The sequence below is a fragment of the Sander lucioperca genome, chromosome 17 (assembly GCF_008315115.2).
Source record: "Sander lucioperca isolate FBNREF2018 chromosome 17, SLUC_FBN_1.2, whole genome shotgun sequence".
Lineage (NCBI taxonomy): Eukaryota > Metazoa > Chordata > Actinopteri > Perciformes > Percidae > Sander > Sander lucioperca.
Window position 1 is genome coordinate 19,947,612 of NC_050189.1, and position 27,957 is coordinate 19,975,568.

Consider the following 27,957-nt stretch of genomic DNA (forward strand, 5'->3'; position numbering starts at 1 on the left):
CATGAACTCTGGAAAAAAGGAATTGAATGTGTGGAATGATTTGGACAAGGCTTTGAAATAAGTGTGTTTAATAATCATAACTGTTGAAAACTCCCTGCTGGACTGATGAGCCTACGTCACTCCTTGGACTCATGCATTTGTGCACATGCCCAACTTTGCCATTTCCTTTTGTAGTTTGCTGACGTGAGTACAGCTGCTCCTAAAGTTGTCACTTGTATAAGCTTCTGTTGTGTTGCCGTGTGCGTTATTGAGAACGTAAGTGCCCAGTTTTATGTCCATGCTGATGTTGCATGTATCTTTGTTTGTGTAGTCAACCTGACTATTGGACCTGAATGCTACTGCTATGTTCCATTAGTGGTCTTAGAGCGCCATCTAGTGGCCAATAGATATAAGGACACAATGAAACCTCTATTCTTTACTACATTGGGCTCTATTGAGTCCCATTACTATCAGAATTATTTGGTTGTTTGCACAGCAACTATTTATTGCATAGCAATTATGTATATTGCGGAGTGATTTGTTGCTTATTGCTCTTTAATCTGTATATATGTGCATTCATTATGTACAGGTTATATTTACATATTCTGTATTTCCTTATTTTACAGAAAACCACACACACACACACACACACACACACACATACACACACACACACACACACACACACACACACACACACACACACACACACACACACACACACACATATGCGCCCAACGCATACTATTGCAAGCCACAACCACTTTATTCACTGCTGGATCTGGATGTTAATAAATCTGTTGAACTAAAACTGAAGGTTGCAGCGACTCTCTTACCGGAGTACATAGCCAGCTCGGGTAGCGCCAGAGAATAACGTACAAGGACTTCACAATAACATTTCTGTTTTAATTCAAGGGAGTCTGGTGGAAAAATAAATTAAAATGCTCAAAATGAATCTATATTTTTTTATTTCTCCTTATACTTCTACATTATTTTAGTAATTAAAATAGTGTACATTATTTAATACTCAAGTAAAGTACCAGTACGTCGAGTTAAGTCCAGTACTTGAGTAAATGTCCTCAGTTCCAGTCCACCACTAACTGATTGATTAACTGAATGTGTATCTGTTGTTTCCCCTCCTGACCTCCGGGCGGCAGCGTTCTTTCATTTTAAACTTTTAATCTGAAAAACCCTGACTGGGAGGACACCGGAAGTCTGGTGTCTTCACTGTGATGTGTGTCTGGCGGCGGGATAGCTGTGTAGTTTGTTATTAGTGAGTTTTAAGAAGACAGAGCTCCAGGTAAACCCGCACACACTCAGGTAAACACTTTAATAACTGCTCTTTTACACGGCAGTCACAGAGAAGAGAAGACACAGCTGCGCATGCGTTAGCTTCCCATTCGGCTGCTTAATGCTAACGGAGCTGAGCAGAAGCTAGCTAGCTCTTTCATATGGCTCTTTGTGGTTTAGCTTCTTTAAAGCTAATGTACTTGCTCTTACTACTTGTTGTCTGGAGTTTGCAGGGTCTCCAGGGTTGAAAGCACTTCATTGGAAGTCTCTTTGGATAAAAGCGTCAGCTAAATGACATGTAATGTAATGTAATGTAGCAGGCTAGCTAGTAGTTGATATTCATGTTTTGTTGCATCGACCCTAACCACCTGAACCGGGACCCCCGTTTGTTTTGGAGGGAAACGGTCCTTTGTTAGTTGTTCTCTCTCTCTCTACCAAAGAGAAAAAGATAGAAAGTATTAGTATGTGTTTGTCTGTCAGCTGCTCCATTGTTGACCTTCTTCTAAAATATTAGAAAGCCAAGCCGTTCTAAATGTAGTGGAGCTTCATTATTTCTGAGAGCAGAAGTGTGGCCGAGTTTCCCTCTGATCAAACCAACAGAACGGAGCTGAACACAGATGATTATTACCGAGCTGTGGAGAGTCTCAGTAGCTTGGAACTTGTTAACCGGATCTATCTGGTTATTGATCAGCTCCCAGCGGCTAATTCCCTCCATACGGTTGGTTTGGAAAGTGTGTGTGTGTGATTATGGTTACGGTAAACAGATGTTTAAAGTGAATGCTAATTGTGTTCCCTTCAACATGCTGCCTATTCCAGTGTTAGGGGCGTAATATGTCATCCATACACACATACACGGTCTATGTTCACGGTCAGACACGGTTGGTCTCAATGAAATCCACCCAGAACTTGAACCATGACCTCACTTCCTGCTTAATACTGGAAAATAAAAGTCAATAACTAGAATTCAGACTGTGGACTGAATATTTCCACTGTATTTAAAGCCATGTAAAAGGGTTTGTTCATAGACTGGATGTTAGCATTTGTACAGTCTATGTCCTCAGTCTTACCCTACAAATACACACACACACACACACACACACACACACACACACACACACACACACTTTCCTTCGTAGCCTGAATGTCAGAGTATACATACATATGAAAATACAAAGATATTGAACAACATTGCTTATTTGTGACAATCACATAGTGACAGTAATCAGAATTAACCAGGAACCATGTTTCACTTAGCCTACTTCTCAACATACAAGAATCATTAGTGTTTGTGTGTGTGTTGTATCTTGTGTGTTTGTGTTGTATCTTGTGTGTGTGTGTTGTATCTTGTGTGTGTGTGTGTGTTGTATCTTGTGTGTGTGTGTGTGTTGTATCTTTTGTGTTTGTGTTGTATCTTGTGTGTGTTTGTGTTGAACCGTCTGGGCCACCGTAGCAGTGTGAGGGGAAACGGTCCAAGTTGTGTTTGTTAACCAGCGTTATGGTGGTGTTAGTTTTTCCCTTTAGATTTATTCCCAGTTTAATATAATGCTGTTTTCTCCAAACTCCTCTGAGTTGATGTTGGAGCTAGGAAGGAAATGGAACCGTTTCCCAGCTGCTGCTTTGAGTGTTCAGACTGTTGTTGTAGTTGTGTGTGGATGTGGAGACAGCAGCTCCTGAATATCTCTGCTGCTGTGATTAGTCCTGAACAGAATCCAGAGTGAGTCCAGCAGCCCCAGTGGAGCTCTGCTGGATTTCAGGACCAGAGAGGAATGGAGGAGGACAACCAGAACCAGGAGCAGCGGAGCAACGAGGTCCCCAGAAGACAAGCAGCAGACTGGGACTCTGATAGCAGCCATGTTCAGGTCAGTGTTCAGCAGAGAGGGCCAAAGTACTCACTTCCTGTACTAAAGTAGAAGTACTGATTTAACTTCTTTACTCAAGTAGAAGTAGTGGTGTAACTTCTTTACTCAAGTAAAAGTAACAAAGTACAGGCTTGGAAATGTACTTAAAGTATAAAAGTAAAAGTAGCCTTGTGAATGACCTGGACCATCCAAATGTTACTAGAGAGCAAGCTGAGAAACTTGAGTGGACATGGAGAAAAGGCTCTTTATGTCATTGGCTACATTTTAAATGGATGTCTGCCAATAGGCCTAAAACATCACATATATGATTATTGTGACAGAGACTGGGACTCCAGCTTAATACGATTCTGACTGAGTAGCAAGATATGAATTCAGTTGTGATTCTGTGAGAATTCACAGATCCAGTTTCTCTTTTTTAATCTTCCCCTTAACATTTAAAGATAAGATAATACTTTATTGTCTGTTACACAAGGGTTATAGAAGATGTTCTTTGACAAGGCTCCAGTCACAAAGAGACATTGACCCAGACATATAAAAACCAGACATGGGGGTGTTGAGGTATCAGCTGACTGGTGATCATTTGGTGCTGTTCAGTATGACTATGGCAGAGGGGATGAAGGATTTCTTGGAGATGTTTTAGGCCAGATAAAGAGCTGTTTCCCTCAACATCCCGACCAACAAAACGTGAAAGATGACATACAGTAGAAGAGTAAAACTGAGAGGGGGTTGTAGCTGATTCTGTGGTCTGGCACGGACCAGTGGTCACAACCACTAGGGGCGCTAAAGACACTGGTCGCGACCAGCTCCTCACTGGTCTGCCCTGTGGTCCCGGTGGTCTGTGAAGCGGCTTTAGTATTTTCTCTCCTTTCCTGTTGTTTTGGCAGCACTGTTAGCTGGATAAATGTCAGAGATCATAATCTTTTGTCTATAAAATACACTATATCAGATATATTAATATTTATTTTTGTTATTATTATTGATTATGAAGATCCGTGTGGTCAGGACCAGCTGGTCTCTGGCACAGACCAGTGGTCACAACCACTAGGGGCGCTAAAGACACTGGTCGCGACCAGTGGCACAGCGGTCATGACCAGCTTCTTCTTCTACTCATACAACTACGACTAATAATAAGAATTTAAGGCAAAGGAACTCATTTTGGAGCCAAAAATAGAACTAATTGTAAAAGAATTTTTTGCAATAGCCCCATTGGGGTGTATTGTTGTCTGGCCTTACTGGCACACATCTCGGATTGATGAGAATTTAACATATTTCCTCAACTAGGATTTCTTAGGACTTTTAGTATGTTGTTCTGGACACCTTATAGAAATGATCTAAGCCGCAAAAAATTATTTTACAATTAGTCTGTTGTAAAACGCTACTTTGCCTGTACTATTTGTGCCAGTAAGAAGCTGGTCATGACCGCTGTGCCACTGGTCGCGACCAGTGTCTTTAGCGGCCCTAGTGGTTGTGACCACTGGTCTGTGCCAGAGACCAGCTGGTCCTGACCACACGGATCTTCATAATCAATAATAATCATAATATATCTGATATATGTATTTTATAGACAAAAGATTATGATCTCTGACATTTATCCAGCTAACAGTGCTGCCAAAACGACAGGAAAGGGGAGAAAATACTAAAGCCACTTCACAGACCACAGGGACCACAGGGCAGACCAGTGAGGAGCTGGTCGCGACTAGTTTCTTTAGCGCCCCTAGTGGCAGTGACCACTGGTCCCTGCCACAGAGACCACGGAATTGACTACAACCCCTGCTGGTAAAACTTCACAGTAAAACATGCAGGCGCTGAGCCATGTCAGGAGACGCTCACACAGAGTAGCACCCCCACACAAACACATGTATATGTGTGTGCTCAAACATGGCTTCTGGAAAGAAAATAAAGGATCAAATATGAATTACTAAACAGACATTAATTAAGAAGTTACCCATACTTTTAGAGTTACAACTAACAACCACTAGATGGCAGCAGCGTATAAGAAATGAACTGACAGCTAGTACATCTTTGAACATGGAGTGCTAATAATAATGAATGTAATATGTCAGGATCACAATTTTTACAATTGAAGTAGTATAAAGGTTGGAGAAATTACAAATTCAATGTGCATTGTATTCAAAAAATCTTTATTGATATGCAAATAGACAATAGACATCCAGCAAGTGATGTATGCCCTCAAATCTGTAGATGTGCATGGATTTGTCCTGACTCCCTTCAAGAACTTGGGAACAGCTAGACCAGACCTTCTGTATAGTGTAACGCAGAGTTTCTCAACGGGGGGCGGTACCAGGCGTTCAGAAGATGATGGGGGGGGGCACGGGAAGCAATATTTTGGAAAGGGGGGCGTTGAGGTGCCCTTGGGGGGCGTTTGTTTGAAATCTAAACCAAAGATTCACAATAACAATACATGTTTACCCTTTAAACTACTAAAACCAGTGGTCTGCACCATTAAAAGCTGCCAGTTCACGGCACTGAGACTGGACCAGACCGGTATCAGAACTCTTCTGTGCTTCGGTCAGCTTAGTTTGGTGCAGCTCCGTGCTGCCTTCACGGAAACGGGACGTCAGAGCATCATCTTAAATGAGCTCTGTAGCCTACTACGTGAAGCTGCGTTCAGATAAAAAAAAAAGCAATCGCTGCGACATCATGTTGTGTTCTTTAACCCCCCCCCCCCCAATGTAGAACAAGTAGACTTTATTTTTCACAGTAAGTGTTTCGTCAGATCGTTTATAGAACACAACGTTTCCTACTGCACCTGAAGGCAGCTTCATTTCACAGAGAAAGAGAGTCGTTCTTCAAGTCTGTCATCACCAAAATACTTGTGTGTGTGTGTGTGTGTTGCTTTTACCCCTTGATAAGTGCCAGCTTGTTTTCCGTTGGAACAATTCGATTATAGATTTAGATTTGAATGAAAAATAGATTTGAATGTTAAATTGCATCTGTGTCTGATTGGCTACTGTTGGTGTTTGTAATAATAATAATAATAATAATAATAATAATAATAATAATAATAATAATAATAATACATTTTATTTAAAGCGCCTTTCATGACACCCAAGGTCACTTCACAAACAAAAAAGAACATTCAAATTATAGTCTTATCTTATAAAGGGACATGCAGCAGGCCTTTTGAGAATACCTCATTATAGTTTGAATGTTACATATCTAGTCGTTCTGATTGGCTGCTGTTATTTAAATTGAATGTCAAATGGTTGCATTTTTTTAAAAAAACCTGTAAATATATATTCACATGGGAAACTAATACATGTGTTGTTTGTCATTCAATTATATGATTTTTTGATTATTTTTGATAACAATAGTAACAACAATGATAGGCCTATATTAGGGCGTAATCATTAATATTCGGGGCAATTAGCCTACATATTTTTTGGGGGGTGTTAGGGACCTGGATAATGGATAGGGGGGCGCTGGCACAAAAAAGGTTGAGAACCACTGGTGTAACGTGTCATAACGTTATTGTGTAGAGGACAGATGCTGCTCATTTATTTTAAAGGGACAACTGGGTTGATTCAGCCGCAAACACGCATACAGCCATATCGGTATAGTTAAAGGTAAACAACTGCATGTTACTGTACATGTAGTCTGGCATTGCCAGACCTATCTCCACAGCACTGCAGAGTAAGGTCTGGCTCCTCCACACAGACATTCTGGGATAGGAGAAAAAACTCTCTGGCTTGTTTGCATTTCTTTAAACCAATCACAATAGTCTTGGGCGGCGCTAAGCTCTGGACGCAACGACTTTGGCTCTGCAAAATAGTCTCAGGAAGGAACTTGTTTAGGTGGAACATTTTCACCCTGATAGAAGAAACGCCATCTGCATGTTGACAAAGAGCAAGGCTCAGCTTTGACACACACACACACACACACACACACACAGAGGTGCGGACTGAGCAAAGTTACTCTAGGATAAATAGCTTTGAAAATAGTTTTACAACTGAAATACATTTTTTTGTTGTTACAACGGGAAAGTACAGAAAAAAGGTACCGTTGGGTACCGGAACCAAATTTCAGATATTGGTACCGGCACCGGTAAAAATGTGAACGGTACCCAACCTTAGCTACATGTAATATAAAATGAAGTTAACTGTTGACACAATACGTTAAAGTGAGCTGTTTAAATGAGCTGCATACATGGCTAAACGTCATTAGCTCTTACCAGTGTATCACCCTGTGTAACATTACTTCGTCTGCAGCAATCCGGCCACAATCGCTCCCAAAACATCCCAGTTAGATATAAAATGGCGTAACGTTAAACATATTCTTTGTAAATCTTTACAATTATTCTATGAAAGAACCAACCAGGCCTGCCTTGTTGCACCATCAAAACATTTTTCTAAACTTTCCATTTTCAGCGTGTAGCTCGCTAGCTCAAGTTTTGTTGTTGTTTCCTGAAATGAACTGAGTTCTGCAAGGCGAGGAACATCTGGTGATTTTCTGGTAAATTAGCTGTCATTGATTGAGGCTACTGTGCATGTAGCTTGTAGCTCCAGTTAATGACTTTTGTGGCTTACATTTTAGTAGTTATTTCAGTTTTAATGCAGGAGATACTTCACACTCTGAAGTCCTATGGATTGGTCACCTCATCAGCCCTTGCATTTTCTCCATTCAAACAGAACATTTTAATATAGTAAAACATGGTCAACTATAATTCACTCCCACCTCCCATTAGTTCTTCTAACCCTTGTATCATTATCTCTGCATGTTTCCCCCTTGGGTCTACCAAAGGAGCCCACAGCAGACGTCAAGCTGGCGACCGGAGCAGGAAAGAAGGGCAAGAAGGCCGAGGAGGAGGAGCAGCCTGCAGCAGTGAAGGAGGAGGAGGAGGAGGAGGAGCAGCCTGCAGCAGTGAAGGAGGAGGAGGAGGATGAGGAGGAGCAGCCTGCAGCAGTGAAGGAGGAGGAGGAGGATGAGGAGGAGCAGCCTGCAGCAGTGAAGGAGGAGGAGGAGGAGGAAGAGGAGCAGCCTGCAGCACCTCCTGCAGCAGCGGCAATGGAGGAGGAGGAGGAGGAGGAGGAGGAGGAGGAGGAGGAGGACGAGTATGTGGTAGAAAAGGTTTTGGACCGCAGAGTGGTGAAGGGAAGAGTAGAGTTTCTGCTGAAATGGAAGGGGTTCTCAGAGTAAGTATGAGTCTATAATATTAATACTTGGTGTTCTTGGTCCTGAAATAAATATATATATATATATATATATATATATATATATATATATATATATATATATATATATATATATATATATATATATATATATGACACTAAGTTGCAGACCCGCAAATAACCTTACAAAATGGTAATAGATAAAAGGAATAATACGAATTAGCAATTAGAGTGAGAATGTATTGCCTAAAAACAAAGCCTGAGGAGATTTTCTTCTGTCTGCACTCACCTTTCCAGTGAGGAGAACACATGGGAGCCACAAGACAACCTGGACTGCCCCGACCTTATCACCGAGTACATGCAGAAACACAAGGAGAAGGAGGAGAAAAAGAAGGAGGGCAAGAGGAAAGTTGTCCATAAGGCCTCGGGAGACTCAGAGGAGCGACGGAGCAAGAGGAAGAAGGAGGAGGTTAGTGAAGGAAAGAGGTTACTCCAGACTGAAGAGTCCCAGAAATCTAATCTCAATATTAATGAATGCACACAGAGGGTTTCACAAATGTCTTTTAGGATTTATATATAAATGACTCTCCACATTGCAATATGCACATGCATATACATACATGCAAAATAGTAGGGGTGCAATGGATCACCAAACTCACGCTTCAGTTTGGATCACGGTTTTCAGTCACAGATCAGATAAGTTTTTCGGATCAGCACAAAAAGGGAGGAATTGAAATGATTTATTAAAAATGTAATAATAACATAACAATAATAACGTATTTCACCAGTAAATTGCGGTTCAACGACAAAAACAGTAGCCTAGAGATCTACACGCACCTTAGCGGCAGCAAATTTAATTTGCAGCCAAGGGGGTCTAAGCACTCTCCGGTGGCTCTCCGGTGGCTTGTGAGCTGGAAAAAACTAACTCTAGTCAGGCCAATCACATTGTGTATAGAGTCAGTGGGTGGGCTTATGGCTGCTGCTGCTGCTGCTGGGAACAGCAGTCTTCTGGAAGACTTGGAGTTCAGCTTTTCTTTGAGAAAAGAACAAAGAACGGCACTGAAGTCATTCTTAAAAAAGGAAGATGTGTTCAGAGTTTTACCGACCGGATATGGCAAAAGTTTAATCTATCAACTAGCTTCGCTACCTTCTTCGTTGATCTGCCTGCTTGTAGCGCTGTCCTATTGCATGCAGAGGGAATTTGAAAGACAACCGTTTATCCCGCCCCTCGGATTGAGCCTGTGGTGGAAGTTTTCGTTGCAGCAGGTGTAGAGGTTTTGGAAGAAAAACAGTATTGTGAAACAACAATAAAGAAGCAGTCGAAGACTAAACCAAGTTAGGTTTTTGTATTTTATTAAGTATATTTGCAAATATAGGAGGAACACATTTCACAAAAGGCACGCAGCACAGGTGTGGAAAGGCTCTTCAAATGAGTGAACAGAAACACTGAGCTTAAATACATCTTGAGAGTGACAGCACACACACACTTGGCTTATTATGACTACATTTCTCACAGGCAATCTGATACACATGAAGACAATCAAAAAACACAAGAGACATCTTGGAGCCATTTCGCCTCCTCCCCCCTATACGACTTTCACCCCCCCCCCCAGTTGCATCTCAACTGGCATGGGAGAACTAAATGTATCAGGAGAGACAGTTTTAGGGTGACCTTGTAGCCCCTATCTGTTCAGACAAACAGTGCTCACATTATGTTCCAGACTTTGTGATTCTCACTTAGTTAGAATCAGATTCTACATGTGGGAATGAGATAAACTCCCTTTCAGCATTGTGAGAGAAAGCTAATAGAGAAGGAAAATATATATAAAATCATGCTTACAAGAAATTTCGCCATTACAAGCCCTGTCAATGGTGAGTTCCCAAACCCAACATCTTGATGTGGGTCTGGCTTGTCAGGCTACAAAACAGATGAGAAAATGGTATTTTACAATAACTTTGAATGCACCACGAGGTTTACCCGTTTCAAGTTAACGTAACATTTAGGATATATTGTGCCGCCCTAGCTACAACAGTTAATGTGTGTAAATGATTAGTAGCCTTACTCCTTGAATGGTATGATTATGATGGTTTCAGTTCAGAGCAGTGGTCAGTTAATGTATATTTTAGGCTGCTTACACATTCAGGCGGTCCGTGATCGTCTGCCACGCTTTCTCTGTGTTTCATTACAGCGGCCGTGTTTCTTCTTCACAAATAATGTTTCACTTCATCAAACTTCCACAAGAAGCTGCTGCTCACTCTGTGTAAAGTATACACAACATGTATTCTTCATTTTAGCATCAGGAAATCTGTTATCGACCTCGCGGTCTGTTGAGGAAAGCCATGAACGCTCATCTATCCAAATTACCTGACTCGACCTAGTCTCTCCTCCTCAGCTCGACTCGACCTAGTCTCTCCTCCTCATCCTGACTCGACCTAGTCTCTCCTCCTCAGCCTGACTAGACCTATAGTGTGTCTCAAATCGCGCACTTCCGTTAGTGTACTAACTGAAGTGCACTTCGTACACTACGTACTTACTTGCATAGTGCGTAAAATTTGACGGGGTAGTGTTGTCTCAAATCGTGCACTGCCTTATGTACTTACAGGAAATGACATCACAACATCTCAGTCCTCCTTCTTCTTCTTCAATGAAATTGTGAATTGTACCAGGGCAGAGCATTCCCAACACTGTTGTCACTCGTGAAACACATTTCTGCTTTGTTCATCAAAATGAATGTGATTGTTTTTATTGTTTCTTGTTTTTGCCCTCTGTTTTATGCAACCGTAGACTTACCGGTATGATGATATTCATACTTTTGCTCTTAATTCATTGTAAAAAAACAACCCAAAATGGCCATTTTTAGTTATTTTAGCAAAATCTGAGCAATTCAAATGGTGTCCAACTGACATAAAGAACATACATAGAAAATAGTCATATTATATGTTTATATAAGGGTGTTTATTGCAATAGCTATTAATTACAGTGACAATACAAGCGTGAAAGCAGAGGCAATCCAATAGACATTTAAATATATCCCATTGTTCTATTCATTGCTGGCCCTGTACTTTGATGGAGAAAGTGATATGATGGTGGACTTCAGACTCTCCAGGGGGATCCTTTAACGGTACATCCTCGGCACAGCGTGTGTCCATGGCTGGGGACCCGTCATCGAGGCCCTTGTCTTCCTCTTTTGGCTCGCCAGCGGTACCTCTTATCGTGGTTTAGCCAGAGCCTTTGCTATGCCCCGGGCCACTGTGCACCGTGCTGTCCACAATACCAGCAGGGAAATCCTCTCTCTCCTCCGCCAGGTCGTTCCCCTTCCAGCAGAGGAGGACTTCCCTCAAGTTGGCAGCATTGACGGCCACGTCCGTGTCCCTAACGATTATATAAGTCAGGACACAAACAGCACTGTTAATACGTTATAACATAGCATACATTAACGTACTGTAACATTACTACTAACGCTCGCAGCTTAATGTATATCTACAAGATCACACATCTAACGCTAAAATTGTCTACAGTGAGGACGATAGTTTAACACAACAAACAACCGTATACCACAACACATGTAACATTAGCTAGGTTATAACTTATTTGCCAGTGGTTAAACCAAAGATTATAGACGTACCCGTAACTTCTTTGGTTTGTGCCGCTGTTAGCTAGCTAAGGTTAGCTAAAGCTAGCTTGATAGCACATCAAATTACGGTACAAATTAACGTTATAATTCGCGGTACAAAAATCATCACCGACTCCAAAATTAACCAAATATACATAAACAGGTGGCTTATATGTTATACAAGTATAGCAAAAGACTAATGTTCAACTTACATTTGTAATACTCCGTGGGTCTCGCTGTCGCGTATTCGGCCGCCATTATCGAAAGTTTTTCACCTTTTGTTAGCTCCGCCCCTTCCGCTACGTAGCCAAGATGGCGACCGTTGAGGGTGGAAAGTGTCCATCGATCCACACTCAACTTTTTGACCGTTATGAGTGCACCATCCGGGTACTTGTAGTGCACTGCATTTACCACACTTCGACGAGTGACAGATTGAGTGTACTCAAATAGCTAGTATAAGTACAGAAGTGCGCGATTTGAGACACACCTCTAGTCTCTCCTCCTCATCCTGACTAGACCTAGTCTCTCCTCCTCAGCCTGACTCGACCTAGTCTCTCCTCCTCAGCCTGACTCGACCTAGTCTCTCCTCCTCAGCCTGACTAGACCTAGTCTCTCCTCCTCAGCCTGACTAGACCTAGTCGCTCCTCCTCAGCCTGACTAGACCTAGTCTCTCCTCCTCAGCCTGACTCAACGACTTAATGTTAAATTGTTCATTATCCCTGTTCAAATGAATAAATTACAGACACGTAGGAGCCTTTTCTGTTTACCTTATTATTATTATTATTATTATTATTATTATTATTATTATTATTATTAGTGCAAAATTAGAGATTGTAGTGGAAGTTTTTCTCGTTAGCAGCAGGAGTGCGTATCAAAAACACCAGATGAAACAAATAAGGACAATTTGAGAATTAAACCAAAGTTTGATCTTTGAGTATTTATTTACATTTGCAAATATAGGAAGCACGCGGTTCACAAAAGGCACGCAGCTCTGGTGTGAAAGGTCTCTTCAACGAATAACAAAAAGCACACAGTATATATGAATCTCCAGTGAGATAGAAAGACATGCCCCCCCTTTCTAAACATGACTCAACATTTCTTACAATCAAACATAGTCAGACATTCAGGAGCCACTACGTTTCTTCCCCTCTGTACCACTTTCTACCCCAAGATTTAGACATCCCGTCTATCTCAACTACGTGAGAAGTCTCAACTATTCAGGCAGAAATAACAGATAGTTTAGGGGGACCTTGTAGCCCCTATCTGTTCAGCGTACACATTACTTTCCCAGACTTTGTGGCTCTTACTTTCAACATTTGAGAATGAGAAAAACTCACTTTCAGCATTGTGAGACAAAGTCAAACAGAAATAAAACAAGAATATTAAAGAATCATGCTTAAATATAATTTTGCCATTACAAGATGCAGCGATTACAATTTTCTAGGCCGATGCCAATTTTTCATTGAGTTTGACCTGCCAATACCGATTTTAGCCGATTAAATTTTTTCTAACCACTTTACAGCACACAAATATTTTTTTATTTTTTTATAATATTTTATTCTTTTCTTTAATAGAACATTTTACATTTTGAATAGAACATAGAAAATATTTTGAACAGATAATTGATCACAATAAAATAGAACTATATAAATTACTCCTGGTGTGGGAAGTGCACACACATCTAAAGTGCAATGTTATGGAAGAACCATTTTCTTCTTTTCACATCCAATATCCAACAAAAAACAAATTGATATATTTAGCAAACTAAACTTCTGGCGGACACACGCTTCACACCGCGAGTGAGCCACCCGGCAGAAAAGATAGAGAAAAGAAAGAGAGTCTGTCGGAGGATAACTAGCCAGTGGAGATCGCATGTGTGTGTCCTTGAGAACTGTAAGTCGTATAACGTTGTCAGTTCATTGTTAGCTGGTGATTTCGTTGTTTGTGTTCTTCACTTGCTAGCTAGGTTGCGCGTGGCTGTTGATTTGATATAATGGCGATTGTTGAATGCCCTTGCTCACGTTTGTGTTTTATGTGCATTACATGCTGAAGTAGTTACACTGCATTATGATAATGCAGTTATTAGTGGGTTTATTGTTATTATTTGCTAGCCTATATATAATTCCTATGCATTGTGTATGGTAGCCTTTACAATGTTATTTATTTACAGCATTTGACCGTCCACATTTGAAGTAAAATTATCTTCTGCTCACCTTTTTAAAGTGCACATATTATGCTCATTTTCAGGTTCATAATTGTTGTAGAGGTTGTACCAGAATAGTAGCCTGGATGCCAGCCGAACTTAACCCCGCCCACAACATTTGAGGTCGGGAAGTTCGGTCTGGACTTGATCCGTTGTGGAGCAACTATGCTCGAACCAGAGCTGTTCGGACCAATCAAAGTATCAGGGCGGGCTTCATACGATGATAGACAGATGATCAAGAATAACGTAATCAACCACATCACCAAAGCGCGCTTGGGTTGAATTCGGAAAATTGAGATGTGTAGATTCCGCATTAGCTAGTAAGGACTACTAGCCAGTCAGTTTCAGAGTATGAGGGCGTTCCACACTAGTAGCTATGCGAGCATTACAACGTGTGTTACAAAGTGAAGCACGTTCGTCTCTGAAGTAAACACAATATAAGTCCCTTTGGGGTGGACTTTGGGCTTTTTGGGCTTTTTCACTTTGTAAACCTATAACATGCACAAAAAAGATATATAACGCAATAAAGGAAAGGGAAAAAGCCAAAAAGCATAATATGATCACTTTAAGGCAAAGACTAGGCTACAACTGTTAATTTATGCAAATGATTAGTAGCCTAATTTCTTGAATGGTATGATTATGACGGTTTTGAAGCAGTGGTCAGTAAATGTTTGTTTTTCAGGCTGCTTACGCAATCAGGCGGTCCACGATTGTCTGCCACGCTTTCTCTCGCTGTTTTATTAGTGTTACAGTTCTTTCATTACAACTTCAAAAGTTATGAAGAGTACATTTGCTTCCTTCTTCCCGTCTGCAACTGGCACATATTTACTTCATTTTGTCATAAATTATTGTAAGAAGAGTTAAAATTGTGAGTGAGGCCAAGTCCAGGGTTTAAAGAACGTTGTTCACTAACTTTCTCTGTTTGTCTGTTGCTATAGAAACGGCGAGGAGGAGAGGGACCCAAAAGTCACCACTGTCAGCACTGTGACAAATCCTTCACGTCATTTGGATATTTAAAGATTCATCAGAGAGTTCACACTGGACAGAATCTACACCGCTGTGATCAATGTGGGGCAGCTTTCATACAACAGAGTATCTTAAAAAAACATCAACGCATTCACACTGGAGAGAAGCCATACAGCTGTGATCAATGTGGGGCAGCTTTCACACAACAGGGTAGCCTAAAAAACCATCAACGCATTCACACTGGAGAGAAGCCGTACATGTGGGGCAGCTTTCACACAACAGGATTGCCTAAAAAATCATCAACGCATTCACACTGGAGAGAAGCCGTATAGCTGTGATCAATGTGGTCAAACGTTTTCTCAGAGTGGTAGCCTTGAAAGTCACCGACGTATTCACACTGGAGAGAAGCCGTACTGGTGTGAACAATGTGGGGAAACATTTTCTCAAAGTAATAACCTTAAAAGACATCAACGCATTCACACTGGAGATAAACCTCACAGCTGTGATTTATGTGGTAAAATGTTTTCTCTGAGTAGTCACCTTGAAAGACATCGACGTATTCACACTGGAGAGAAGCCGTACAGCTGTGATCAATGTGGGGCAGCTTTCACACAACAGGATTGCCTAAAAAATCATCAACGCATTCACACTGGAGAGAAGCCGTATAGCTGTGATCAATGTGGTCAAACGTTTTCTCAGAGTGGTAGCCTTGAAAGTCACCGACGTATTCACACTGGAGAGAAGCCGTACTGGTGTGAACAATGTGGGGAAACATTTTTTCAAAGTAATAACCTTAAAAGACATCAACGCATTCACACTGGAGATAAACCTCACAGCTGTGATCAATGTGGTCAAACGTTTTCTCAGAGTGGTAGCCTTGAAAGTCACCGACGTATTCACACTGGAGAGAAGCCGTACAGCTGTGATCAATGTGGGGAAACATTTTCTGTGAGTGGTAGCCTTAAAAAACATCAACGCATTCTCACTGGAGATAAACCTTACAGCTGTGATTTATGTAGTAAAACCTTTTCTAGGAGTGATAACCTAGAAAGTCACCGACGTGTTCACACTGGAGAGAAGCCGTACTGGTGTGATCAGTGTGGAAAAACCTTTTCTGAGAGTGGTAGCCTTAAAAGCCACCGACGTGTTCACACTGGAGAGAAACCGTACTGGTGTGATCAATGTGGAAAAACCTTTTCTCAGAGTAGTAACCTTAAAAAACACCGACGTGTTCACACTGGAGAGAAACCGTACTGGTGTGATCAATGTGGAAAAACCTTTTCTGAGAGTGGTAGCCTTAAAAGCCACCGACGTGTTCACACTGGAGAGAAACCGTACTGGTGTGAACAATGTGGGAAAACTTTTTCTGTGAGTAGTAACCTTAAAAAACACCAGCGCATTCACACTCGTTGTGAACATGTTTCAGAGCCAAGCCAGGGCTCAACATAAAAAAAAAAATTTAAAAAAAATCCCCACTGGTCCCCGGGGCCGGTATATCAGAGTTTTGCTGGCCTCTTATACATTTTTACTGGTCCTGAAAGAAATGTAGGGGTGATTGGCAAAGGACAAAAAAGCAGGAAAATATACGCCGCACCTACCATGAAGCTTTAGAAAAATGGTTATAACCCACCCAGCTAGCCACTTCCGCTGTAAGTTGTGCCATTAGCACTAAAGCTAGACCGGGGGTCATCAACTACATTTTTCTAAGGGCCAGAATTTTTTTAAGCAGACACTCCTGGGGCCGGACTTTCAAATAAAGAAAAGAAAATGTATTTATATACACATATTGTTTGATATTTCACTTTCTTACTAAATTTTTACATGTATTAGTGTAAGTAAACTCCTAAAAAACATGGAAAATCCATAATGATATCTAGATAGACTACTTAGTTAGAAAATGAGCTCAGATTCGGAGGCAGTTCACTGAGGAGTGATGGTTAAAGTCTGTGATTACTGAAACATTGTTGTAGTATGCAGTGTCCTGATTGGTGGAAAATGCTTGCAGAAAGAAAGGCCTGTGGTCAGGTAAAAATGTCACTGTCAAAGAGGCTGAAGCGAAAAGTTGTGGAAAACAACAGCTTTAATGATGAATGGACAGATAAGCAGGCTAGCATTCATCCTGTATGCCTCATTTGAAATAAGAATACAACCGGCAACATCAAGAGTGAAGAAGTGACGACGGCGTCATTCACGTGTATATTAAGTAGCCACATGTATCTGTTTTGGTTTTATAATACATCCATAGGGTACTGCTCCAGTGGAGAGGATGGTTCGTTAACACAGCAGCTAAGGTTGTAAGAGTTTGTCCAAAGTCCAAGATGCTTTGCAAACTAAGACTACAAACTGACATCTTTCATTTTAGCTCGTTTGTAAAAAGTCGCTATTTGCTGAGTAGAGCTGTTTCCACAGCGCGGTGGACAAGAGTGGACAGTGCAGACTGAAATATGGGTTTCTACATGTTTATGCCTGTAGAACAGGTAGGTGGGTATTGATAAGTATTGACATTTTAATCATGGAGGTTTTATTGTCGGCTACTTACAGTAACAAGTGTAGCGTTAGTTCATCTGTGCCAGCGGCTATAAATAATCCTTGGTATCGTTTCCATAATGCAACGCTTGTATCCAAATGAATTGGATTTGAAGCTGCATGGCATTTTGCTGGTTTGGCTGGTCGGCTTTTGTTGGAAATTGCCGGCAAACGAAACTATCACTGGCCCGTGTGAGCCAGAGACTGGCCAATCAACTACCCCGGGCCATTGGGCCATTGCTTATGTTGAGCCCTGGCCAAGCTGTTTCCTCCTGCCTCATCCTCATGCCCTGATAGCTGTGTTGGACGGAGTGATATTACTACAACTCTGAGAGAACTCTCTGCTCCTCACCACGGGGCTTCTCAGGTGCTGCGAGCAAGTCACTCCGCCCAAGTAGCAGAAGTTGCAGTGCTTTGCCTTCTGAGAATATAGTTCCCAGTATGTATACGGTTAGAAGATGGCTGTGTCTCATGTAACCTTGTTGTACACACTGTGACTATACAAATCACAACATGTAAATAGGAAAATATTGGCATTATTTTGTCACTTATTGGGAGCAGTAGGCTAGATGGAAACGGTTACCTCCAGTGCGTCAGACAGTTACGACACGCACGGAGATGAGAAGGGTATGCATGGACTCTGGGGGTTACGGTGAATAAGACAAACTCCCAATAAGTCGGCAAGTTTCTTTAAGACGAAGATGTTTTGCAATATTTAACTATTACGAAAGTGTTGAAATTAATATCACAAAAGGTAACATTTATACTTTTAAGTTAACATAAGTTAAGTGACTGTCCTGATACTGAATTAAGCTAATGCTAGCTTGTGTCAGGTAAAGTATTACTTTCAGTAATTAGTAATACCTCAGTAAGATGCTGAAAATGATTTGTTATGTGTTACTGAACAGTTTCTTTAATTGTGGATAGACCAGCTGGTTGTATTTGGGGGGAAATTTGTGAGCTTTTGACTAATTCTGGCATGTTTAACCCATGTACTGTATGAACATTTGTTTTATTAATTTGCTCTGCCCTCTTCTTAAATAAACTGAATAGAATTGAACTTTCACATTAAGTTTCTTACTTTATTACAGGTGTATTCTTCTTTATGACACTCTTATGACTCCATAGTATCCTTCAGTTTATCACAAACATTCAACATCAACACACATCTGGAGATACATGGTTTTTATTGGACAGGGAGTGGGAGGGACTTTTCATCTGAAAAGTACAGTATTTAACAAATTAGACTAAAATATGTTACAGATAGAAATGAAAATATTGCAACACTATGCAGCATGAGAAACAATTTCAGGGTAGTTATTAGGGTGACACGATGTGAGGAAAATATGTTGAATATTGTGAAAATGATATTACTTGTGATAAATACACGTTAAAATGTGTTCTGCCTTTCTGCTGCTTATTATTCTGTTAAAATACAAGAAGTTGCTCATTGAATTTAAAACAAATGAAAGGAAAGTGTAGCCATGGTGTGCTTTGTCATTTACATTTTATTGCCAAATGTTAACGGTTCAGCAGATAAAATACCCATAATACTATACTATACTCCATACAGAACATTACATATTATTATTAATCTCAGCACTGTTTCCTTCTGTCTCCTGTTAAGACCAGGGCTATCTGAAGTAGATTATTGTTCATTTAGTTTGTTAGGTCATTGTTCATGTGTTGAAGTGTATTATCCGTGTTTTGGGGTTCCTAAACATAGCCTACTGTTCTGTACTATACATGTCCTGTTGCTCTCATTAAGTTCTCATCTGAGCAGATTTCTGTCATTCAAACTACTCTGAGTTATAGTTTAAAACTTGTAACTTTACAGCCAATTTAATAGAATTAAGAATTTATTTGGTCTCAGGTCCATAAATACAGTTAATGGATACAGACACGGAGAACTGAAGGCTCTGTTAGCAACCATTAGCTCTGATTAGCAGTTAGCTCCAGTCAGCTCCGGTTAACTCCGTTATAAAGATATGGAGCAAAGGAGACTGCTGCAGACAGGGGTGACAACCAGACTCTGATAAATGATGTTCAAGGAGCTTTCACAGCGGTGTGGTCGTGGTGTCCACCCAACTGGAAGTTGCCCATTTTTAATTGTATGCTCTGAAGTTATTGTTGTTTTGTAGTTTACCATCATATTATCTTCCTTTGTGGACTTTCATTTAATAATCTTTGTCTGACATTTCATATTGACTGTTTGTATTTCCTGTGACTGAATGTGGTTTTAAATCTGTTGAGGTCTGTTCAGACTGAAAGTAAAGACTCTGATGATGATGTTTTCCAGCCAACACTAAAGAATGATGGAGCAGCAGAGAACAGACCAAGTCAGATAGCAAACAGTTGATTTATTCATCTGACTTGTAAATTATTGTCAATGATTTCATTTTAAACTTCTTGATATTTGAAACAAATGAATGCTTACTCATGCAAAGAAGCTTGTGCTCGGTCCTGACGTAGCAGCAGACCTGAAGGGATTTCTGGACCTCTTCAGTTCTCGGTACAGAATAAATGAAATAAAACGAGGCCTCATGCTGATTATTTGTGAGTTGATTTAGTGGATTTATCCTTCCTGCCGTTTCTGTGTTTAAACTCCTTGATAAGAGAACGTTTCCATCCACTAAAAGTGCTGACAGACTCAGATTATTATTCTAAGAGTCTGACAACATTACCTACAGAGATAGAGCTTTTAGTTAAAGAGTAAGATCCTTTTAGTTTAACATGAAATAGCCCCGAAATCACCATCACCAAACCCACCAGACTCCATGTAAATAATCAGGACTTTTAGCGTGTATAGAGCCAGCATTTTCCACCAGACTCCATGTAAATAATCAGGACTTTTAGCGTGTATAGAGCCAGCATATTTCCACCAGACTCCATGTAAATAATCAGGACTTTTAGCGTGTATAGAGCCAGCATATTTCCACCAGACTCCAGTGGAAAGATGAACTGAGACAGTGGAACAGTGGAAAGATGAACTGAGACAGCTTTTGGTAGTTTTATTTAGTTTCTGTCCACTTTGTAATAAGTGTGTTTAATATTCATAACATTTCTGTTTTAATTAAATGGTGTCTGGTGGAAATATAAATTAAAATGCTTAAAATTAAACTATATTTTGTCATTTCTCCTTATACGTCCACATTATTTTAATTATAGAAAGGCTGTACACAATATTTCATACTCAAGTAAAGTACAAGTACCTTGAGTTAATTACAGTACTTGAGTAAATGTACTTAGTTACTCAGTTGACTAACATGACCTCTGGAAAAAAGGAATTGAATGTGTGGAATGATTTGGACAAGGCTTTGAAATAAGTGTGTTTAATAATCATAACTGTGGAAAACTCCCTGCTGGACTGATGAGCCTACGTCACTCCTTGGACTCATGCATTTGTGCACATGCCCAACTTTGCCATTTCCTTTTGTAGTTTGCTGCTGATGTGAGTACAGCTGCTCCTAAAGTTGTCACTTGTATAAGCTTCTGTTGTGTTGCCGTGTGCGTTTTATGTCCATGCTGGTGTTGCATGTATCTTTGTTTGTGTAGTCAACCTGACTATTGGACCTGAATGCTACTGCTATGTTCCATTAGTGGTCTTAGAGCGCCATCTAGTGGCCAATAGATATAAGGACACAATGAAACCTCTATTCTTTACTACATTGGGCTCTATTGATTCCCATTACTATCCAGAATTATTATTACACACACACACACACACACACACACACACATAAGCCCAAACACATACTATTGCAAGCAACAACCACTTTATTCACTGCTGGATCTGGATGTTAATAAATCTGTTGAACTAAAACTGAAGGTTGCAGCGACTCTCTTACCGGAGTACATAGCCAGCTCGGGTAGCGCCAGAGAATAACGTACAAGGACTTCACAATAACATTTCTGTTTTAATTCAAGCTAGTCTGGTGGAAAAAAAATATTACAATGCTCAAAATGAATCTATATTTTTTAATTTCTCCTTATACTTCTACATTATTTTAGTTATTAAAATACTGTACAATATTTAATACTCAAGTAAAGTACAAGTACCTGGAGTTAAGTCCAGTACTTGAGTAAATGTACTCAGTTCCAGTCCACCACTAACTGATTGATTAACTGAATGTGTATCTGTTGTTTCCCCTCCTGACCTCCGGGCGGCAGCGTTCTTTCATTTTAAACTTTTAATCTGAAAAACCCTGACTGGTAGGACACCGGAAGTCTGGTGTCTTCACTGTGATGTGTGTCTGGCGGCGGGATAGCTGTGGAGTTTGTTATTAGTGAGTTTTAAGAAGACAGAGCTCCAGGTAAACCCGCACACACTCAGGTAAACACTTTAATAACTGCTCTTTTACACGGCAGTCACAGAGAAGAGAAGACAGAGCTGCGCATGCGTTAGCTTCCCATTCGGCTGCTTAATGCTAACGGAGCTGAGCAGAAGCTAGCTAGCTCTTTCATATGGCTCTTTGTGGTTTAGCTTCTTTAAAGCTAATGTACTTGCTCTTACTACTTGTTGTCTGGAGTTTGCACCTCCAGGGTTGAAAGCACTTCATTGGAAGTCTCTTTGGATAAAAGCGTCAGCTAAATGACATGTAATGTAATGTAATGTAGCAGGCTAGCTAGTAGTTGATATTCATGTTTTGTTGCATCGACCCTAACCCACCTGAACCGGGACCCCCGTTTGTTTTGGAGGGAAACGGTCCTTTGTTAGTTGTTCTCTCTCTCTCTCTCTCTCTCTCTCTCTCTCTCTCTCTCTCTCACTCTCTCTACCAAAGAGAAAAAGATAGAAAGTATTAGTATGTGTGTGTCTGTCAGCTGCTCCATTGTTGACCTTCTTCTAAAATATTAGAAAGCCAAGCCGTTCTAAATGTAGTGGAGCTTCATTATTTCTGAGAGCAGAAGTGTGGCCGAGTTTCCCTCTGATCAAACCAACAGAACGGAGCTGAACACAGATGATTATTACCGAGCTGTGGAGAGTCTCAGTAGCTTGGAACTTGTTAACCGGATCTATCTGGTTATTGGTCAGCTCCCAGCGGCTAATTCCCTCCATACAGTTGGTTTGGAAAGTGTGTGTGTGTGATTATGGTTACGGTAAACAGATGTTTAAAGTGAATGCTAATTGTGTTCCCTTCAGCATGCTGCCTATTCCAGTGTTAGGGCCGTAATATGTCATCCATACACACATACACGGTCTATGTTCACGGTCAGACACGGTTGGTCTCAATGAAATCCACCCAGACCATGTAAAAGGGTTTGTTCATAGACTGGATGTTAGCATGTGTACAGTCTATGTCCTCAGTCTTACCCTACAAATACACACACACACACACACACACACACACACACACACACACACACCACTTCCTTTGTTCCTTCGTAGCCTGAATGTCAGAGTATACATACATATGAAAATACAAAGATATTGAACAACATTGCTTATTTGTGACAATCACATAGTGACAGTAATCAGAATTAGCCAGGAACCATGTTTCACTTAGCCTACTTCTCAACATACAAGAATTATTAGTGTTTGTGTGTGTGTTGTATCTTTTGTGTTTGTGTTGTATCTTGTGTGTTTGTGTTGAACCGTCTGGGCCACCGTAGCAGTGTGAGGGGAAACGGCCCAAGTTGTGTTTGTTAACCAGCGTTATGGTGGTGTTTGTTTTTCCCTTTAGATTTATTCCCAGTTTAATATAAAGCTGTTTTCTCCAAACTCCTCTGAGTTGATGTTGGAGCTAGGAAGGAAATGGAACCGTTTCCCAGCCGCTGCTTTGAGTGTTCAGACTGTTGTTGTAGTTGTGTGTGGATGTGAGGAAAACCAGAGGAGACAGCAGCTCCTGAATATCTCTGCTGCTGTGATTAGTCCTGAACAGAATCCAGAGTGAGTCCAGCAGCCCCAGTGGAGCCCTGCTGGATTTCAGGACCAGAGAGGAATGGAGGAGGACAACCAGAACCAGGAGCAGCGGAGCAACGAGGTCCCCAGAAGACAAGCAGCAGACTGGGACTCTGATAGCAGCCATGTTCAGGTCAGTGTTCAGCAGAGAGGGCAAAAGTACTCACTTCCTGTACTCAAGTAGAAGTACTGATTTAACTTCTTTACTCAAGTAAAAGTAACAAAGTACAGGCTTGGAAATGTACTTAAAGTATAAAAGTAAAAGTAGCCTTGTGAATGACCTGGACCATCCAAATGTTACTAGAGAGCAAGCTGAGAAACTTGAGTGGACATGGAGAAAAGGCTCTTTATGTCATTGGCTACATTTTAAATGGATGTCTGCCAATAGGCCTAAAACATCACATATATGATTATTGTGACAGAGACTGGGACTCCAGCTTAATAAGATTCTGACTGAGTAGCAAGATATGAATTCAATTGTGATTCTGTGAGAATTCACAGATCCAGTTTCTCTTTTTTAATCTTCCCCATAACATTTAAAGATAAGATAATACTTTATTGTCTGTTACACAAGGGTTACAGAAGATGTTCTTTGACAAGGCTCCAGTCACAAAGAGACATTGACCCAGACAATACCAGACATGGGGGTGTTGAGGTATCAGCTGACTGGTGATCATTTGGTGCTGTTCAGTATAACTATGGCAGAGGGGATGAAGGATTTCTTGGAGATGTTTTAGTCCAGATAAAGAGCTGTTTCTCTCAACATCCCGACCAACAAAAGGTGAAAGATGACATACAGTAGAAGAGTAAAACTGAGAGGGGGTTGTAGCCGATTCTGTGGTCTGGCACGGACCAGTGGTCACTGCCACTAGGGGAGCTAAAGACAGTGGTCGCAACCAGCTCCTCACTGGTCTGAACTGTGGTCCCTGTGGTCTGTGAAGCGGCTTTAGTATTTTCTCTCCTTTCCTGTCGTTTTGGCAGCACTGTTAGCTGGATAAATGTCAGAGATCATAATCTTTTATCTATAAAATACACTATATCAGATATATTAATATTTATTATTGTTATTATTATTGATTATGAAGATCCGTGTGGTCAGGACCAGCTGGTCTCTGGCACGGACCAACTGGTCTCTGGCACAGACCAGTGGTCACAACCACTAGGGGCGCTAAAGACACTGGTCGCGACCAGTGGCACAGCGGTCATGACCAGCTTCTTACTGGCACTAAAATGACTGGTCCTGACCACCTCCTCTGGGATCTGTTCTGTTGTTTGGACCAGTTGAGAGATCTGTGGAGTGTTTGTTTGTATTTATTTTTAATACAACTTTTCACGTTTCTCACTGTGTTAGCAGAATCACCTAATGTGAGAAGCCATAATCGTTTGTCTATCCAATGTTATTGATCACTATTTTTAATAGAAATCATAATAACAATGATTAAATTCTTATTATTAGTCGTAGTTGTATGAGTAGTACTATTGACTATGCAGGTCCGTGTCTTCCTGACTGGTTTAAACTTTACCAATGTGTTGCATAGGCGCTAAGCTCTGGACGCAACGACTTTGGCTCTGCTAAATAGTCTCAGGAAGGAACTTGTTTAGGTGGAACATTTTCACCCTGATAGAAGAAACGCCATCTGCATGTTGACAAAGAGCAGACACACACACACACACACACACACACACACACACACACACACACACACACACACACACACACACACACAGAGGTGCGGACTGAGCAAAGTTACTCTAGGATAAATAGCTTTGAAAATAGTTTTACAACTGAAATTCATTTTTTTGTTATTACAACGGGAAAGTACAGAAAAAAGGTACCGTTGGGTACCGGAACCAAATTTCAGATATTGGTACTGGCACTGGTAAAAATGTGAACGGTACCCAACCTTAGCTACATGTAATATAAAATGAAGTTAACTGTTGACACAATACGTTAAAGTGAGCTGTTTAAATGAGCTGCATACATGGCTAAACGTCATTAGCTCTTACCAGTGTATCACCCTGTGTAACATTACTTCGTCTGCAGCAATCCTGCCACAATCGCTCCCAAAACATCCCAGTTAGATATAAAATGGCGTAACGTTAAACATATTCTTTGTAAATCTTTACAATTATTCCCTGAAAGAACCAACCAGGCCTGCCTTGTTGCACCATCAAAACATTTTTCTAAACTTTCCATTTTCAGCGTGTAGCTCGCTAGCTCAAAGTTTGTTGTTGTTTCCTGAAATGAACTGAGTTCTGCAAGGCGAGGAACATCTGGTGATTTTCTGGTAAATGAACTGTCGTTGATTGAGGCTACTGGGCATGTAGCTTGTAGCTCCAGTTAATGACTTTTGTGGCTTACATTTTAGTAGTTATTTCAGTTTTAATGCAGGAGATACTTCACACTCTGAAGTCCTATGGATTGGTCACCTCATCAGCCCTTGCATTTTCTCCATTCAAACAGAACATTTTAATATAGTAAAACATGTTAAACTATAATTCACTCCCACCTCCCATTAGTTCTTCTAACCCTTGTATCATTATCTCTGCATGTTTCCCCCTTGGGTCTACCAAAGGAGCCCTCAGCAGACGTCAAGCTGGCGACCGGAGCAGGAAAGAAGAGCAAGAAGGCCGAGGAGGAGGAGCAGCCTGCAGCACCTCCTGCAGCAGCGGCAATGAAGGAGGAGGAGGAGGAGGAGGAGTATTTGGTGGAGAAGGTTTTGGACCGCAGAGTGGTGAAGGGAAGAGTAGAGTTTCTGCTGAAATGGAAGGGGTTCTCAGAGTAAGTATGAGTCTATAATATTAATACTTGGTGTTCTTGGTCCTGAAATAAATATATATATATATATATATATATATATATATATATATATATATATATATATATATATATATATTAGGCCTGCAGCGACGCGTCGATGACGTCGACGCATCGACGTCAAAATTACGTCGACGTCGTATTTTTGCGTCGACGCTTCGCCACACACACATGTGGGAGACCAAAACATTGCAGGAAACAGCAACCTCCTCACAGAATTCCCAACAAAGCCCTGCAAAAAGCCCCATGAAAAGAAAAAGTCCTAAAAAAACAGCTCGCCCTTAATCATCGAGGGTATGGGAATACTTAAAATATCCCAAGTACTAACGTTAGCTAAATCAATTTCATGTTTGTGTAGTGTGTTGTGTAGTCTGCGAACTTAGGTGGTGCTAGCTAACTATCTTAGCTCTCCGTGCAGTTTGTTCGTGCTAGGTTAGTAGCTAACGTTAACGTTAGCTAGCTACTGGCGCCTAGGCAGCTGTGTTTAGCTAACGTTAGTTATCATCTAATGTTGGCTTGAAACGTAGCTAGCTTACGGCTGCAGAACACAGCTATCTATAGTAGCTAACGTTAGCTAACGTGAACGTTAGCTACTAACCTAGCACGAACAAACTGCACAGAGAGCTAAAATGCGTTGGTTAGCCTAGCACCACCAAAGTGCACAGCTGCATTAGCATGTAAACCTACAGAATAGCAGTTAAGAGAGTCAGTTTGATTATGCATCAGGTTTTATGTTGGGACTGTTATGTTGTGTTAAACAATCCAAGGAATGTCTGTACTGTGCACTGCACAGTGTTTTTCTTTTTTGCACTACAACTTGATTTTTTTGAACAAGAGAGTTATGTTGGTACTGTAAAAGAGTAAACAGGCTGGCCTTTCATTTTGTATAACAGTAAAATAATTATTTTATTTTGTGTAAAGCAGAAGATTTTTTGCTGTGCAAAATTGTTTAATAAAATATATTATTAAGAATTTTTTGGTATTTATTTGAGATACATTATGGTTTTTATTAATCGAGCAAGAGAAAAATAATCGTTATATTAATCGTCCAATTAGTCGTTAGATTAGTCGACTAATCGATAAAATAATCGCCCGATTAATCGTTTAATAAATAATCGTTTACCCCCAGCTCTAATATAATATATATATATGACACTAAGTTGCAGACCCGCAAATAACCTTACAAAATGGTAATGGATAAAAGGAATAATACGAATTAGCAATTAGAGTGAGAATGTATTGCCTAAAAACAAAGCCTGAGGAGATTTTCTTCTGTCTGCACTCACCTTTCCAGTGAGGAGAACACATGGGAGCCTCAAGACAACCTGGACTGCCCCGACCTTATCACCGAGTACATGCAGAAACACAAGGAGGAGAAAAAGAAGGGGGGCAAGATGAAAGTTGTCCATGAGGCCTCGGGAGACTCAGAGGAGCGAGGGAGCAAGAGGAAGAAGGAGGAGGTGAGTGAAGGAAAGAGGTTACTCCAGACTGAAGAGTCCCAGAAATCTAATCTCAATATTAATGAATGCACACAGAGGGTTTCACAAATGTCTTTTAGGATTTATATATAAATGACTCTCCACATTGCAATATGCACATGCATATACATACATGCAAAATAGTAGGGGTGCAATGGATCACCAAACTCACGCTTCAGTTTGGATCACGGTT

At 40.7% G+C, this 27,957-nt stretch overlaps 3 protein-coding genes and 2 long non-coding RNA genes across 5 annotated transcripts in view; 1 reads left to right on the top strand and 4 right to left on the bottom strand.

The window, feature by feature from the left end:
* The window catches only part of LOC116064544 (zinc finger protein 239-like), an 893,026-nt gene that overhangs the window by 809,976 nt on the left and 55,093 nt on the right, over positions 1-27,957 (bottom strand). The gene's annotated exons all lie outside the window — the stretch shown is intronic.
* The window catches only part of LOC116034141 (hemicentin-1-like), a 1,482,957-nt gene that overhangs the window by 247,142 nt on the left and 1,207,858 nt on the right, over positions 1-27,957 (bottom strand). The gene's annotated exons all lie outside the window — the stretch shown is intronic.
* LOC116034901 (zinc finger protein 436-like) overlaps positions 1-27,957 on the top strand; it is a 90,770-nt gene that overhangs the window by 22,411 nt on the left and 40,402 nt on the right. The window contains exons 4-6 of the mRNA XM_035993877.1: positions 8,558-8,729; positions 26,045-26,250; positions 27,581-27,746. Of these exons, the coding sequence (XP_035849770.1) occupies positions 8,558-8,729; positions 26,045-26,250; positions 27,581-27,746 (544 nt within the window). The remainder of the gene's footprint in view (positions 1-8,557; positions 8,730-26,044; positions 26,251-27,580; positions 27,747-27,957) is intronic.
* On the bottom strand, positions 11,204-12,336 carry LOC116034904. Its single transcript, XR_004101240.2, has 2 exons — positions 12,087-12,336; positions 11,204-11,633 (listed from the first exon to the last, which is right to left on the bottom strand). It is a non-coding gene; the product is annotated as an uncharacterized LOC116034904 (long non-coding RNA).
* LOC118493586 lies at positions 15,946-16,446 on the bottom strand. The gene is made up of 3 exons (XR_004895531.1): positions 16,424-16,446; positions 16,237-16,339; positions 15,946-16,068 (listed from the first exon to the last, which is right to left on the bottom strand). It is a non-coding gene; the product is annotated as an uncharacterized LOC118493586 (long non-coding RNA).